Here is a 16,412-nt window from a genome sequence, read left to right on the forward strand (position 1 = left end):
AACAGGAAACCAATGATAGAGATCTACAGTCCTACAGTTCATTTTCATCTCACGATCAATGACACATAAAATTGTATCCAAGTTGCCTTGTTCATTTTTATTTGCATTATCTTAGCGACCGATCTCGGCTTCAGCTGAATCCGATCGGTAGGCATACAACTACAACGTTCACACGTCCTCCTCAGACTGACCACACCAACCTCAATTACAGCGACCAGGTGCTCCGCAGTCGGCAGTCGTCGAATTCACATTTCTGTTATAAAACGTTAAAATTCGCAGAACGAGAGAAAACTGAAACGGATGAATAATAATAAGAACACTATAATTAATAAAAATTTAAAGTAGATGTGGGGAATGAAAACCCATGGTGATGCGTGATGCTGACGATAACATAACGAAGGCCGTTAGGCCCCATCATCTTGCAAGCGCGAACACCAACAATTCCGTATTGTTCGACATATCTAGAATACTAAAAAACAATTAAATGATTATATATGAAAAAATCTACGTATGATTTAAGTTTATATGCTTGTATGCTGTAGAGTTACCGATGATATCTAACATCGTATACATTCTTTAATAAACAATCAGACAAAGTAATGATTTAAATATGTGTGTCTTTTCCTCGCTAGATGAGGCAAAATTCCCCTTCAGGGTTAAATCAACCCCCCGGTTAACCCTGCAAAAGGGAGTTTCACGGCCATGTGATATTTTAATATGGCATCGTTGTTTAAGTCATCCTCATGCTGTAAACCTGTAAACAAAAAACTTTTTACATCTGAGTTCTGATGTTCTTAAGTTGTTACTAAGCTTCAGAAATTTTCTCGAGTTTCCTCTTATGTCCATTCGTTTTATTCGCTAAAATGTTACCTCAAATGATGGATTTATCATCAAATGATAATTTTACTCCAAGAGATTTTGAGGTTTGTATAGGATTTCCATACTATTGTTAGACTTATTCTTTAACAAATTTATATTTGATTGCCATGTTTAGTTAAGAAATATTGTTTATACATTTTTTTAGGTTGAACTTTTTGAATCTGCAAAAGTTAAAAATACTATTGCATGTTTAAAAGCTGACTTGGGTAAGATGTTCATTGCTGTAATGTTAATTCGAGAAAAAGCTTTTGAAGTGTGCAAGTAAGTTATGAAGTGATGTAACATTTTAACACATTAATTTACTTACTGTTTTAATTAGTTCTCTGCTCTTACCCAAGGGAGGTTTTTGCTCAGTTTACCTTACCCCAACAATCAAATTGGCACTTCAGCGTTCAGCTTACTTGCGACATCACACTCCATTGAAAGTAGGAATTTTTCATGAGAAAAAAGGTGTATTGCAGTGGAGTTCTGAAAGGTAAATTTTTATAGAAGTATTTTATGGATAAAATTAACTGTAAAACACTTAATATGTATTATTCAAGATGGACAGAGGAGTTGGGGAAAAGTCAGGTGCTTGTCATGACATATTCCATATTTCTAGAAGTCATCCACAAAAACTTTCTCAAAATGAACAAGCTTAATTTGTTGATATTGGATGACTGCCATAATGTTATGAACAATGAAGCTTTAAAAGGAGTTTTAACTCTCTATGAAAATGCAGCAAGTAGTGTACATCCAAGAATCCTTGGATTAACTGCATCTATTGTAAATAACATATGCAAGCCGATGGAACTGTCTCAGTTGATAACTATTCTGGAAACAAAATTAAAATCGGTTATTTCGACTTCCAACAACGTTTTGTCAGCCTTGCAGTAAGTATATGGTGATTAATTCATTTAGTGTGGGCATGATGAAGTCCAATATGCTATCTGCTTGCTGACTACTTTTGTGGAAAATTAACTCTTCTAATGTTTTATTTAATCTAGGCATTCAACTCGACCCAAAGAATTGATATGTGAAATATCGTCCAAGTATGAAGCCACAGAGCTGCAGCAAGAAATAATGGGTCGTATTCTTTTATTGAATGATTATCTGCGAGATCATCGATATGATCCCGCTGAGTACTATGGGGAACAAGATTATCTAAAAGAGATTCCTAATCCATGTCATGAACCTCTTGATCTACTTGAAGAATACATCCAAATCATTCAAAATTTTGGTGAATAATCACAAATATTTTTATAAGTTTTTTATTTTTAGAAGTTTACGTTAGACGATTTTAAAAATTAATACAATATAATTGACCTAGGTCCTTGGGGAGCAGACCGTGCTGCTTTGGTATACCTCATTCATTTAGAAAAATTGAAAACGAAAGCAGTTTATGAAAGACACTATCTTCTATTATGTCTTGTCTTCACTGTTTTACTTGAAATAAGGTTTGCGCTTTTAAAGTACACATTTCAACGTACTTTGTATACATGATATATATATATTTACTTTCTAGATCATTGTGCGAAGAAGAGTTTCAGAAATACTCTGAATATGAACGTATCGTGAAGTTTAGCCATCCCAAGGTTCTTCGCCTGTTGGACATTCTTCGGATCTACCGACCGCCGATACCTTCCGTGCTGCCCACAAGTGCTGAATTAGTAGAAGTAAGCGATTCTTTAGTTTCGTCCGAAGGGCAAACTGTTCAGACCCCAAAGTTGGCAACCGAAACGTCGCAAACCGCAGAATTAATTGAAAACGGTCCAGCGATTTTGCGTCAATCGACAACTCAACCAGGACACACTAGTCGACGGCGGCGTCCTGATTTCTCAAATCGCCATCACCGAAATCGAGAAGATGCTTACCAGCTCTGTGGGATGATTTTCACTGAAAGACGTACTACAGCAAAATTACTCTACCATCTTTTAAAGGTTCCACAACGACAAAATTCTCGTATTGCTATGTAATATTTAATGCCGAATATTCATTTACATTTTTTTATAGGATGCAAGTCGTTGTGATCCACAACTAGCTTATCTAAGCCCGTTGTATACGGTTGACCGAATGGAAGGCGTGAGTGTCAAAGAAATGGAGAATGAAGAAAGAAAGCAAGAAGACGTCATGAAACGATTTCGTAGTCGTGATTGTAACATTCTTGTAGCCACTAGCGTATTAGAGGATGGAATTGACGTTCCGGCATGTCATCTGGTTATTCGTTACGATTTACCACAATCCTACCGGGCTTACGTTCACTCAAAAGCTCGAGCTCGCGCTAAAAAAGCACATTACATCCTCATGGTCGAAAATGAGCGCATGGATGAGTTTTTAGTGGATTTATCTCACTTTCATGCAACAGAACAAATTCTGTTAAGTAAAAGCGGGTATCACAATTCGGTTGCTGAGTTTTTCAACCACAACGAAGATATGCTTAATTGCATTCAGGCTCCCTACCCTTCTGATGAAACTTCTAATTCGTATGCATCTTTGCAAAACGCGATTTCTATAATTAACAGGTATCACATACTTTTTTAATTCTGTAAAACTAGGTTTCATGAAAAATTTATGTTGTAGATATTGCGCAAAGTTGCCTAGCGATTGTTTCACACGCTTAACCCCTGTGTGGAGGATACGTACCATAAAACGAGAATTAATTGAACCATCTGTTTTGGATAAATGGATTGGACTATTTAAAAATAGTGGTGCAACAGAAAACGTTTTCTTGGACGTAGCATACATATGCTCGTTGCAGTTACCAATTAATTCTCCTCTGCGAAAGACTGTATTAAGTCAACCTATGCCATCAAAAGTAACGGCCAAACGATCTGCGGCACTAGAAGCATGTCGGTTATTGCACCAAAAGAAAGAGTTGGACGATCATTTCTATCCAACGGGGAAGGAAAACCTTCGGCTTGAAGAGGAAGAGGATTACAATGCCGATTTGGAAGAAGAAAATGTACCAGAAAACTTACCACGCCCAGGCACTACCAAGCGAAGACAGTACTATTATAAACAAGTAGCTGATCCGTTTATTAACGGTATTCCACGTCCTGATCAGCCTTGCTATTTGTACGCGATCACAATGGTATTCGTATTAGTATGTCAAAAATTACTGTAATAATAGTTGATATTTTTTGTTAGGTATTGAGTGAGCCTATACCTGAGGAGCAAAACACGCGTGGAAGAAAAATTTACAAACCCGAGACTTCTATTCAAAGTCTGGGAATTTTAAACAGCAAACCTCTTTCTCAAATCTGTCCGTTCCCTATTTTCACTCGCTCAGGCGAGGTGGAAGTGGAAATTGTAAAAATTTCTGATGCCATCCGAGTGACCGAAGGGCAGTTGAAACAAATTTCTGATTTTCAACGCTACATTTTTCGAAACGTACTTTCCTTGGAAAAGGATCCTATGTTGTTAGATGTATACAACGCCGACTGTTCTTATCTAATCGTTCCTTTAAGACGGAGTTCATTCTCGGAACACTCTAAATTAAGCTTGGATTTTGTATTCATCGATTTAATTTCGTCCGTTCGAGATTCGAAGCCCCAATTGATAGCCGAAGAAGTCAGATCTGGATATGTCTTTGACCCTCGATTGTTCTCTGATGCTGTCGTAATGAAATGGTATCGTGATCAAGAACACCCACAATGTTTCTATGTGGCCGAGATATTCTACGAACTTAACCCTCAATCTAAGTTCCCTGATAACAACTATCCAACATTTGAAAAATACTATCGCCACAAGTATGGAATCCAAATTCAGAATCTGAAGCAGCCACTGTTAGACGTCGATCATACCTCAGCCAGACTCAATTTTTTAACGCCAAGGTGGGCAAAAGAAAATGTGTTTAGTGAAAGTTGAAAAACAAAATATGATTATTATATATATTTTTTTATGATCCTTCTAAATTTATAGGTACGTCAACCGCAAAGGAGTAATGTTACCAACCAGTTCGGAACATACAAAGAAAACACAGCGAGAAAGTCTGCAACAAAAACAAATACTTGTTCCGGAATTGTGTAGCATTCATCCTTTTTCGGCCTCACTATGGAGACAAGCAGTGTGGTAATTTAAACATTAAAAGACATTTTAAAAAAATGAATTGGTTCTATTCGTTAATTTTGTCTTTTCGTTAGTCTTCCTTGCATTCTTTACAGACTGAATGGACTTCTTTTAGCAGAACAACTCCGTTGTAAAGTAGCAACCGAGATTTCTTTGGGGAGGAGTCAGCTGGAACCTGGTTAGTCATCAAATTCGTTTTATGTAATCCGTATTTATCTTTGCATCCTTTACCTTGTTAGGTTTTTGCTGGCCCGCTTTACGATTTGATTGGAAATGCAAGTCTTCAGATCCTGCGTTACCACCTTTACAGAGAGAAAGTATTGCTAAAAAAGTGGAAGACACGAAACTGAAAGATTGCCCTGAAGAAAACGATGCGAGTAAATCCTCCTCAAAAGTTCCCAAAAGGGAAATCAAAGAAGGGAAAAAAAGTGCAGGAGCTTCTTTGTTGGATATAGGCGTGTGGAACCCAGATGCAATCAACGGCAGTAATAATCAGAGCGATAGTATGTCATAACTTGATTATGAGTCACATTATATAGTTGATGCTTGTTTTTTTTTTTTTTTTTTAAATCCCAGACAGAAACACAGAAACAGCTGATGAAGACTACGACTACAACGATCTACAAGCGGTAGCCCTGCTTACCAATGATAGCGGACTGGATTTTGATTGGTCCAAACCAGTGGTGGATATTACTGGGCATGATGGATCTCTCCCTGCATTTGGTGTCCCCACACCGCAAAGCTATCTTGAACCTTGGGGCGAGTCCAAAACGAAGCAGTTCTCTCAGTACCGCCCTCAGTCTCCTTCTGAATTAATTAGCAATTTTTCAGATGGCTCATACAATAGCGGTCAAAGCGCGAACGACAGTGATACGGACGATGTTTCCGAGGAAGACGAAAGCGGTTGTAAAGTAAAAGAGTTTGGACCAAAGTTTGTCTGCAGAGGCGATACTGCTGAAGCAATTGAAGAGCCCATTAACCTTAAAGCAAGAAAATTCAAAAGTCCCGAGGAAGAAGAATTAGAAGAGGAGCTGACTGAAGACGATGAACCTTATGAAAACATTGAAGATCTTCTTAGTATGAAAATGCAATGGAACGTTGATATTCCCAATAGGGATTTGGAAGTCAAATGTGAAAATTTACTAAGACTGCACAAAGCACTGATTGTTGATCAATCAGTTGTGCCCATGGATAAAGACATCCCTATTATGACGCCTTTCACTCATCGAATCACGGAAAATCCAGAGAATAGCACACTAGTTCCGGAGGAGTGCAATAAGCCATTGGATCCCTCTGGCCCAGCAGCCAAACCAAATCGTAGACTAGCGTCCGAAAGTTCACATATGTTGGAACTCACTCGTCTGTTACTCGAAGAATATACCAGTGAATGTTCTAATGACAGTGAGCCTTCTCCTGATCCACCAATTCGAGAAACTCCAATCCTTCCCAAAAAGGACGACACTGGATTAGTAATCACAGAACTCACCGTTCCTGGTTTAGATTTCCCCTTCAGTTTTGACGAGCAGCAAGGTTTGGAAAGCCATCCGGGACCATCTCCGAGTGTGATTCTGCAAGCATTTACTATGTCCAGTGCAAATGACGGAATTAATTTAGAACGACTAGAAACTATAGGCGACTCGTTTTTGAAATATGCCATCACCACTTACTTGTACTGCAAATACAGCAGCATTCATGAGGGCGAGCTCAGCCATTTGCGCTCGCGACAAGTATCCAATCTGCACCTTTATCAGTTAGGAAAAAAAAAACTCTTTGGTGGTTGTATGGTTGCAACGAAATTCAATCCGCATGAAAATTGGTTACCACCGGGTTATGTCATCCCCGATGCCTTAGAAGAAGCACTTATTTCCTCCGGAATTCCGTTAAACTACTGGAATGTCGTTGACTTGCAGGTATTTCTTGTTTCTTGGTTTTCTCGATAGTTTGTTTTAATTTCTAGTTCTTAGTTTTTGTGTTTTGTTTATTTTTAATGTGTATAAATATTTTGTTGTTTGTATTATTTTTGCCATGTTTACTCGTTTAATGTAATTTATTATTTTACCGTAACCTAGGGAATGGAACACATGTCAAGCGAACAGGTAAAGGCCTTAGTTCAAGAGAAATCGGAACAGATAATGTTGCGTTTCGGAGGCAAGATTCCATCAGTCGAAGAAGTGGCTATGGATGGAAACATATTTCATGCCCAAGATTTACCTCGCTTCGTCCCTTACAATCTACTAACGCAGCACAGTATCCCCGATAAGAGTATTGCCGATTGTGTAGAGGCTCTTATTGGAGCCTATCTCAGAGCTTGTGGTCCGCGGGGGGCACTGCTTTTCATGTCCTGGCTTGGACTCAAAGTACTTCCTGTCATCAACGAAGGTTCTTACGGATATTGGACTCCGCCAATCTCACCTTTAGTTGACCAACCCTTGGATATACATGTAGAACTGGATCGCATGTTGGCAGGATTTGAGTCTTTTGAAGAGAAGATCTGTTACAAATTTAATGACCGTTCTTACTTACTCCAGGCTTTTAGCCACGCCTCTTACTATCTCAACCGACTGACCGATTGCTATCAAAGGCTTGAATTCCTCGGTGATGCCGTCTTAGGTACTGTACAGTACCAAAGTGAATATATTGAAAACTATTAATATATTTTTGTTTCGTGTCTGTAGATTACCTCATAACGCGATATTTATATGAAAATTTGCCGCGTCACCCACCTGGGGCTCTGACTGATTTGCGTTCGGCATTGGTGAACAATACGACTTTTGCCGTTTTGGCAGAACGTTATGAATTCCATCGCTATTTCAAACATTTATCTCCTTCTTTGAATCAAATTATGGACAAGTTCATCAAAGCTCAAGAAGAAAACGGACATTCCATCAATGAAGAGGTAAAATTCAGATTTTTTAAAATGTCATCCCAATAAAAAATAAATAAATTTCATTTTCCTCTGCAGTATTACATGATAGAAGCTGAGGATGTAGAAGTACCTAAAGTTCTTGGCGATGTATTTGAGTCGGTTGCTGGTGCCATTTATCTTGATTCCCACATGTCTTTGAATGCAGTTTGGAGAGTGTATTACAACATGATGAAAAAAGAAATCGGTAAGTTTTTTCTTGTAACTTTCAGATTAACTGTTATACTCTTCTAAATAATGCTTCATCCATAGACGAGTTTAGTAAAAATGTTCCGAAGTCTCCTATAAGAGAACTGCTGGAATTGGAAACCGACCGAGTAAAGTTTGGGTAAGAAAATTAAAAAAATATTTCATTCCACATAACACTAATTTCGATTATACAATTGGATGAACAGGAAAGCTGAACGTCTACCAGATGGCCGTCTAAGGGTTACTGTTGACGTCATCGGCAAAGGAACTTTCAAAGGCATCGGGCGGAATTACCGCATAGCAAAGTGTACCGCGGCCAAATATGCTCTACGAACTCTGGAAAAGCGTAAAATGTTAACTAAGCGTGGAGAGCAGTAATTTTTGCCGTCATGTTTGATTCGTCCCTCAATATTAACCGTACAGAAGTGGAAAATTCTCAAAATCCACAAGACACAATTTCTTTTGTGCTTTTGGCCGTCGACGTTGAATTCTTCCGATGTTCAGAGCATTAAAGAACTATGTCGTTTATTAAATAAGATCAGATAAAATAGTAATTTAATAAACTTGTCGGACCAATTTTCAGCTATTATTTCAAGAACTGCCATACATTTATTGATTGTAAATCGATCCAAAATAAGAGACCAATAAAATTGAGTTAAAAAAGTAAATCAATGAAGTATCGCGACCTAGGCCTGGAGAAATTGCGAGAAGCTATGTGTCGATTTGTTTGATAGAAATCGATCTGTATCATAGCGCGGTATTTTTTAAATTGTTTGATAACTCGGAGACCAGTATCGCCCCTGTAAAATTCTTAAAACTCAGAACGGAAAGTAAAGGAGGCTGAAAACAATTTTTCTCCCCTCTGGTTCATAAAAATGCCGCCGCATACAGATGGCGTTTGGTTGTTTGTTTCTTTACGAAAGGTTTTTGGTTTTCTTGAACCGTCTTCTTCACCGAAAGGTTTTTGGTTTTTCTTTACGAAACGTGAAACGAAACGCCACCTGTATGCGGCGGCTTTTTTATGAACCATAGCGGCAAATAACTTTTTTCTGCGAACTTTCTCAATAAAAAACTAAAGAGCTATTAAATATTTTTAAAAACGACTTTTAAATTTAGGAAAATTGATATCTTAACTAATTTTGTACAAAAGATCAAAATTTTAGGACAACTACATGACTAGATATAATGAGTTTACGGAGGGACTATCCGCCATAAGGTCCCTTGTAAACACTAAACACCTTTTGGTGATTTCATAAAATTTGAGGCATGGTCCCTCACAGCATATTTAATTACTAAAACATCGTTAAAGCTATAACATTAAAAATTGAAACTCTGATCAATAAAAAGACGGGAAATATTTATTTGCTGTAAAAAAAATTATTTTTATTTCTTATCACAGTTCTAATACATTTTCTAATTTTTACATTTTGTTTTCTAGTTTTTTAAAGTAAAAATTATTATTTCTGAGGAGGGTTTTTACAACAAATCTAAAATTATAGTAATAACAAAGCTCATGAAAAATATTTGGTGTTGCAATTTGTTCCCGGTAACCCCCCTTTTTTCATATCTTGACTCCACTAATAGGAAATGTCCATAAGGCTTCATCCGAATACTCTCCCTTATATGCATGCATGAGTGACAACTTGCGGATTTTTCAAGAAATATGTTTGAACACGTTCTAACAGGTCCTCGTCAAAGAAAACAAAATTCAGATTTTGTTTTAAAATGTGTGAAAAAACTCGCATTTTTTACAGAATCTTGGCATTCCATCTATTTCGCTTTAAAAATATAGAAAAAACAAGGAAACATTTTTGAAAAAAAAAAGAATATAAACTATATTGACATGAATCTACGACTAATCACATGAGAATCCAACGCTAATCCGTTCATGCGGCGAATTCATGCAGATTATTATCATGCAGTCATGCAGAGTTGTCATGCACATTACCAACACCCAAGAGATAAGGAGATGGGTTACTCTGTGTAAAGTCCAGCAGTCGACATTTTGCCCCCTCCTAAGACGACGAATTTGACTGCGCTGCTCCTTTCGGCGAGCTTCGGAAGCTTTGCCTTACTTAGCGGTTGGGCCGGCCCTGAAGGGGGAGAACTACTTGGAAATACTTCCGGAGCCCCCTTTTTTCATACTTTCCTTTTCTCCCTTTCGATGGATGACGGTGTAGGATGACAATATGAGGGATACCACCCTAACAGACCCTTTTAAAAATCAAAACCTTTTTTGGAAATATTAATATTTACTATTTCAACAAACATGCAGCAATATAAAATATAAAATTTGGAAAAAGTAGCACAATCTAATGAATTTACGGGAAAAACATTATTTTTACAACTAAAAAATGTTCCTGATCATCTTCATAATCATACTGCTAAGTTTAAAGATGATGGGATGAACGATGTTCTTATAATACAATTAATCGTGAGGGACTATGCTTAACATCTGTCAAGTCACCGAAAGCTGTTTACAAAAGCCCTTATGGTGGACAGTCCCTAAGTAAATTCATTGTTCCACGTTATGTACGGAAATGGTTATATTGGTCTACAAAAATAGTAAAATAACGTTTAAGATTGTAAAATTTGTTTGCCAATATATTTTAGCATTATTAAGTTATTCAGTTTTTCAAAATCACCGATTACGCTATAGTTCACCCAGCCGCCGCCGCATACAAATTGTGTATGGTTGACTGGTTGTGTATGCGCTGGCGGCTGGGTGATCTCCCCCTCTACGTACAGTTATCCAAAACTGTTTCATTATTTGTGGCTTTTTTTCCGAGATATTAACGGTTGAAATATGAAAATAAAATCATATCATGCGGCCTTGGGATTCGCAGAGAAGCATAGATTGGTACTCAAAAGAGAAGAGGAAAAGCGCGATCCGGCAAAATAAAAAATTATGCCATGATGTCAAGATTTGCTTCTCATTTTCATGGAAGTTGAGATTGGTTCATCTCCATCATCTTCCATTATTTAAAACATCTTTCTGTATGTTTGCAACATTTTGTTTTATTCGTTTCATTATTAAGGTCTCTTATGCGTGTTATGTTTGTGTATATTGTGTATGTATGTGCAATTTTCACAAACAAGTCTTGTTTATGTAGCTTCACTGAGAGAGTATAGTATCAAAAGTGTAGTCCGGGAGCCACAATGAAAGAGATTTACCTCATAAGCATAACTTTTGGGTGATGGGTGATGGGGCGTTTGGGTGCAGAAAGAGATAAAAAATCGGGAAAATTATCGATTTTTTCGAAAATTTACCTCATAAAAATCAACTCAAGAACTAAGCTTAAAATTTAAATAATATTAAATAGAATCAGTTTAGATAAAATCAGGCATGAAACTCTGAGGCTTTAATGTAATCAGACAGCGATTTGTAAGCCTGACGGCGTATTTTCGTAAATTTGCCGTAAACGGACAAGAAACCATCTGACTCGTCATCATTCGCCATGAAACATATTTCTCTATAATCTTGAGCGCGTTTTCTTTATAATCTTATTTTGACCCAGCGAGAAAACGCTTCTTGAAATTTAATATTCTGTTCAAGAATGGATAAAGGACGAGTTTTGGCTTTTCTTGAAAAAGCTGGGGTGTAGTCGCATCCAGTGAAGACATGTAAAGCAGGATTCGCTTTTTACAGTGATTCTCCAAGTTCTTACATGTAAAATTAAGGTCTAAAAAACAATGTTTGTTTTTGCTTTGTGTGCCAACTTCTAGTCAGCTGTGGACACCTTCCTGGATATTTGATATATTCCCGATTAAGATGCCAAAACGTCCTTGTCTGACGTCTTAATTGTAACATTGGCCGGCAAAGGGATGGAATTAAGATGGGCAATGGTTGGAGAATTAGCCTCTTTCCGAATATTTCGCATGCTTTCATTTAGAGTAATGCCGAGGCCTTGTCGATGTTAAGTTTTTTTCGGGCGGATATACCCTTTCTGAAGTCTTGGGTTTGAGTCGAAGTTTTCCTTCGTGCTTCTTCTTCCGGGTTTTTTCTATTTTTCAATGAAATTTTTTTATTACAAATTCAAATTATTGTTTTTTTTTTAGCAACACTGTTTGGTTTTGTTCTTCTTTTAAAAGAAGTGTCACTACCATAAGTATGCATAACCGAGGACAAAATCTTATGGCCAAATCCTATGGGGTGATCACACCATCCTCTCTATAATTTTAATCAAGCTATTTGATTTAAATACCGGGTATTTTTCTGTGGTGGGACTAATTAATGAATTTCGGGAGGCATTGGTTGGGGGCAATTGTCTGCAACGCGTTTGGGGGGGGGGGGGGGACTGGAACAAACTCAAGCCGGACATTTGTTAAAAGTCGTCAATCGTCCACATATGCTAATTGCAATTTGATTTGAAAAGCTCACATTGCTTTTTCTATTATTTTGGTTTTGCCTTCTTTGCCCTCGGTTCCTTATAAGAACCAGACGCTAGGTTTGGACAGAAGCGTTTCTCTTTGAGCTCCCCATCCAAGACTTGTGATGACCCTGGTCTGAAACAAGTATTGAAGGTAAACTTTGTGTTTAACAACTGAGTAAAACTTTGATATTTACTCTGACGAATGCACCAGCAGTGTGTAAAACGAATAATGTTGAATATGTATTCATAGGAGGAATTCTTTCTGTGGCTAATAGGTAGAAATGGTATTTGTGGAGCCCAGCCTGAAGGCCACTTGTTCCATGAAGCTCCATGCCTTGAGACTTGTAGCTGAGTCACCTCTTACCCTCCTTGCCTGAATGTAGGCTGGGTCATTTTGGTTACTGGTAATATTTCAAAAATTAAATAACACGTGTCAAGCAGAAGATGCAATTTGTTTCATATGCATTTAATACGAATTCAATTTTCAAATGGTGACTTTTACACCATGTCAGACTTAAATTTTTCAGAGACAAGCCGCCAGCAAATAGTATCAATCAATTTCAAAATTAAGGGTGGACGAATATAAATCTAGGTAGAAAATATACTGAAGCTGAAAATTGTGTTAAAATTTATTCCAAATATACAAACAATTCCACAGTGATTTTAAATGGAATGAATTACAACCAGTTGCATAAATGGGGCCTCTTCTGACTCGTTTGTATTTAACACATTCTTCATTTCTTTTTGTCATTTCCCAATATCTCTCCTGTTTTTTTTTCTTCGAGCAGAATTCCGAAGATTGTTAATCGAATCAGCAATGCAGCAGTCTAAAGCCGTAATTCTAGGAAATTCATTTTTGAAAAAGTAAAAGGAAGAAAAACTCATCGCATCAGTGAATATTCAAAATAGTTAATCACACTGAAACATTAGATGCAATGTAAAATCACTAACTAGAAAAGTAAAACGAAATTCGAAATACCTGGGTAGGTAATGCAACGTTTCCGTTTGGAAAAGCTACGGCTTTTTTGTCAAAGCGGGTTTTAAAAAATGAGGACTGGTTAAGTAAAAACAAGTTCGAATTATGTCTTGTCTTTCATTAAGTTGTGTGTTAAGTGTTCATTAAGTTAAGCATATTTTCATCTATTTTGTGGTATATTTATAATGACATCGGATTTGCGAAATTTTCCCCAAATATGCAACCTCTAAGTTTGCCTTAAAGCGGTTTCAAATACGGAAACTGAAAACCTTCGGTTCACCTAAGATTGAATTGTATGCTCAGTGATAAGACATAATGCCAAAATAGGTTTTCTTGAAGATTTTTGGGTATAGTAGGTAGTTAGTTTGATAAAAATGTACGATGATACTACAATTTCTTCAATTGGAGTTAAATGTAGTTCTGTCTATGTTCAAACAGCATATTGGGAAAACCCAAATAAGTGGGTCACTCATTTCAAAACAGGTTTGAAAGATAAACAACTACTACGTCACAATATCGCTAACATAGGTTCGTAGTTGCATTCAGAAATTGACTATATCTGTTGGGTAATCCCATTGTCCTTCAACTAACTTGGAAATTCCAGACCTTAAAAAATCAAATAATTGTCACTTAAAATGAGAGAAAGGGTTTGTGCGGGTGATACGTTAACGGCGATGTGTATATAAAGAGCGTAAAATTTCGCTTTTCATCACCAGACATCAGTTGGCTTAGCAATACTAATCAACTAAACAGAAGAAAATAATCAAAAAATTTCAACATGATCAAGGTAACTGACTAGAAAATTTTTCGCTTTTAATTATTGTCATAGATATAAGAATTTATATACCTAATTCCATTATTAGAGCTATATTGTAACAACAAATAATAATTTTTTGATCTCTAATAGGGTATGTTGATTCTTTTTGTCTTCGTTGCCGTATGTGTACTATTGGTATCAGCACAACATGAGTACACGGAAAACTATCCCATTATCAATTATCGCATAACTAGATTCAGTCGTGACGTTGAATCTCAGATGATGGCAAAGAGGAATAGATTTCCTGGATGGCTGTTTGGTTAATATGTTTGGAAAAATAATATTTATTTGATTGCTTGTCTGTAGCATTGATAAAACTGCTCCGTAGTCAAGACAACGGCTAAAAACAAGAATTGCAGAATTTTCAAATATCTGCTGTTCTTATTTATTATTCGATGTCTCAGTATTTATTTGAAACAATAAAAGTGTAATATTGCTTGTGGTTTCATGGTATTTAAGTAATATAAATTCTGAAACAGAATGGAATGCGTTAAATTTTATTTAGGACAAAAGCACGGCTATAATGTTTGATTAAGTCTTACTCTTGGCCACATTAGAGCTTACAAGAAATGTTTTTTTATGTTAATTTCCAAAGAATTATTTTAGTTACCCCTTTAACATCAGTCTACATACAAGTCGGTTATAGACTCGGATTTATAATACACAGGAAAATAAAGAAAGTGTTAAAGCATTTAACATTTGGACATGAATGAGTCTCAAAGCATTCTAGGAGGTAAACATTTTGTCATAAATCTTGTGAATAAGTTTATTCAATTTATTCTCAATATCATCGCAAGGGTTAACCTTTAAAGTTTACGCAGACCAATTTCTTTATGTGGGATTATTTAAATAATAATAATTTTCACAATTCGCTTTTTATTTATTATAGCAGGTGAACGATTGGCAATTACTCTCTCGAATTACGCCTTAGAGAACAATAATTTTTTTCTCATTCTGCCCATTTTGTATATGCAAATTTAATATCGCCATATGTAAAAAATAGTCTTTGCCAAGTATGAAAACAATTGCAATTGCTAAGGCGAATGATGAAGAGATGGTACCTTAACGGTGCATCGAGACTCGTCGTCAAAAAGCCAATGCAACTTTTGGCAATCCGTGTCTTTCTTAAAGTTTAGAATGCCAAGAAAACGTAGTACGAATAAAAGCAAATGGCTTTGCCTTAGGTTCTCATGAGCAGAAGGGCAGTGAGGGGGGGGGGGGGGGTTAAAAGCCGTTTTGGAATTTATAAAAGATGACATTCATTAAAATAATTTGCCTTGCAAGAAGTTATGGGCGACTTCAAGAAAATGTATGTGGGCATTACGAGAAGTTTTTCCGGGTTTGACTATCAAAGAGCGTGGGTTTCATTGTTTGCAATGTCTTCTTGGGAATGGCGTGTATAATTTATATAAAGAACATGGATCGCAGTTGCAATGGTCTTTTTGCAACAAAGAATTCTTTCAATCTAATTACTTGGCAATATTTTGTATCGAGTTGGAAGAACCTTGTGCAACAAAGGATTTACTTTAAAAACTTTCCTAAGTTCGTTGTGGTAATTAAAATTTACAAAAATGTAGATTAGTCTATCAAAGATTGGATCCAGACTACTGCAATTTCGATAACTTATTAATTTTTATACATTTATACATGAAATTACTCCGCCTTTCTGTCTTGCATATTTTTCACCGAGTTTTTTTTGTCATTTTTCGTCACTAAGGTCTTATAATAAAAAAAATATTTAAACTGCATTTGCTCGAGTTGCCCAATTTTTTTACATTTAAGTTTTGACAAATGCCAAGTTGACCAAAATTTTTGATTGGGTCATTATTTTGGACGACTTGGACACGAAAAAAACGTCTTGCCGAATTACCTTGATCATTGTTGGTTTTGACCGAGATGTATGGCAATCAATATGAAGCATAACATCCACTATGAAAAGAGAATAATCAACCACTAAACTGAAGTTCTGAAGGACAATCATTGTTGAAAACGAAAGTTGGTAATGAATAATATTGTCACGATTGGTTTTGCTTGAATGCCCCATAGTCGAAATAATCCTAAGAAATGACGCTAAGCTGACGACTATTAAAGACGTATGACAAAATATTAAAGCCACCTTGAATCCATATATAAAATGAACCCCCCTCTATTCCTGTAGGTTCTTGTGTACTGACTGTCTGTCTGAGTGGAACCTGTGTCTGATTCAGT

At 36.6% G+C, this 16,412-nt stretch overlaps 1 protein-coding gene and 1 long non-coding RNA gene across 3 annotated transcripts; both read left to right on the plus strand.

Annotated features, from left to right (window-relative positions):
* Positions 1–734: 734 nt before the first annotated feature.
* LOC124343452 (endoribonuclease Dcr-1-like) lies at positions 735–8,615 on the plus strand. 2 transcript variants are annotated; one of them, XM_046796763.1, is made up of 19 exons: positions 735–923; positions 1,025–1,140; positions 1,199–1,354; positions 1,422–1,751; positions 1,866–2,098; positions 2,189–2,315; positions 2,384–2,798; positions 2,872–3,380; positions 3,439–3,949; positions 4,006–4,691; positions 4,780–4,929; positions 5,001–5,104; positions 5,166–5,429; positions 5,503–6,836; positions 6,996–7,536; positions 7,602–7,822; positions 7,889–8,036; positions 8,102–8,177; positions 8,245–8,615. In XM_046796763.1, exons 1-19 carry the CDS (start codon positions 864–866, stop codon positions 8,414–8,416), a joined length of 6,153 nt encoding a protein of 2,050 aa, XP_046652719.1. In that variant the 5' UTR covers positions 735–863; the 3' UTR covers positions 8,417–8,615. The 2 variants fall into 2 exon arrangements, with proteins under 2 accessions (XP_046652719.1, XP_046652720.1); XM_046796764.1 differs by having other exon boundaries at positions 5,166–5,411.
* Positions 8,616–13,965: 5,350 nt separating this feature from the next.
* On the plus strand, positions 13,966–14,685 carry LOC124343476. Its single transcript, XR_006919263.1, has 2 exons — positions 13,966–14,174; positions 14,295–14,685. It is a non-coding gene; the product is annotated as an uncharacterized LOC124343476 (long non-coding RNA).
* The last annotated feature ends 1,727 nt before the right edge of the window (positions 14,686–16,412 follow it).

Source organism: Daphnia pulicaria, chromosome 6, assembly GCF_021234035.1.
Source record: "Daphnia pulicaria isolate SC F1-1A chromosome 6, SC_F0-13Bv2, whole genome shotgun sequence".
Classification (NCBI taxonomy): domain Eukaryota; kingdom Metazoa; phylum Arthropoda; class Branchiopoda; order Diplostraca; family Daphniidae; genus Daphnia; species Daphnia pulicaria.

Excerpts from the sequence above, each read along its gene's own strand:
- LOC124343452 (XM_046796763.1), top strand. The coding sequence starts at position 864 with ATGTTACCTCAAATGATGGATTTATCATCAAATGATAATTTTACTCCA. Across the intron at positions 1,141-1,198 it reads AAAGCTTTTGAAGTGTGCAA|TTCTCTGCTCTTACCCAAGG; the intron begins GTAAGTTATGAA and ends TGTTTTAATTAG. Across the intron at positions 1,752-1,865 it reads AACGTTTTGTCAGCCTTGCA|GCATTCAACTCGACCCAAAG; the intron begins GTAAGTATATGG and ends TATTTAATCTAG.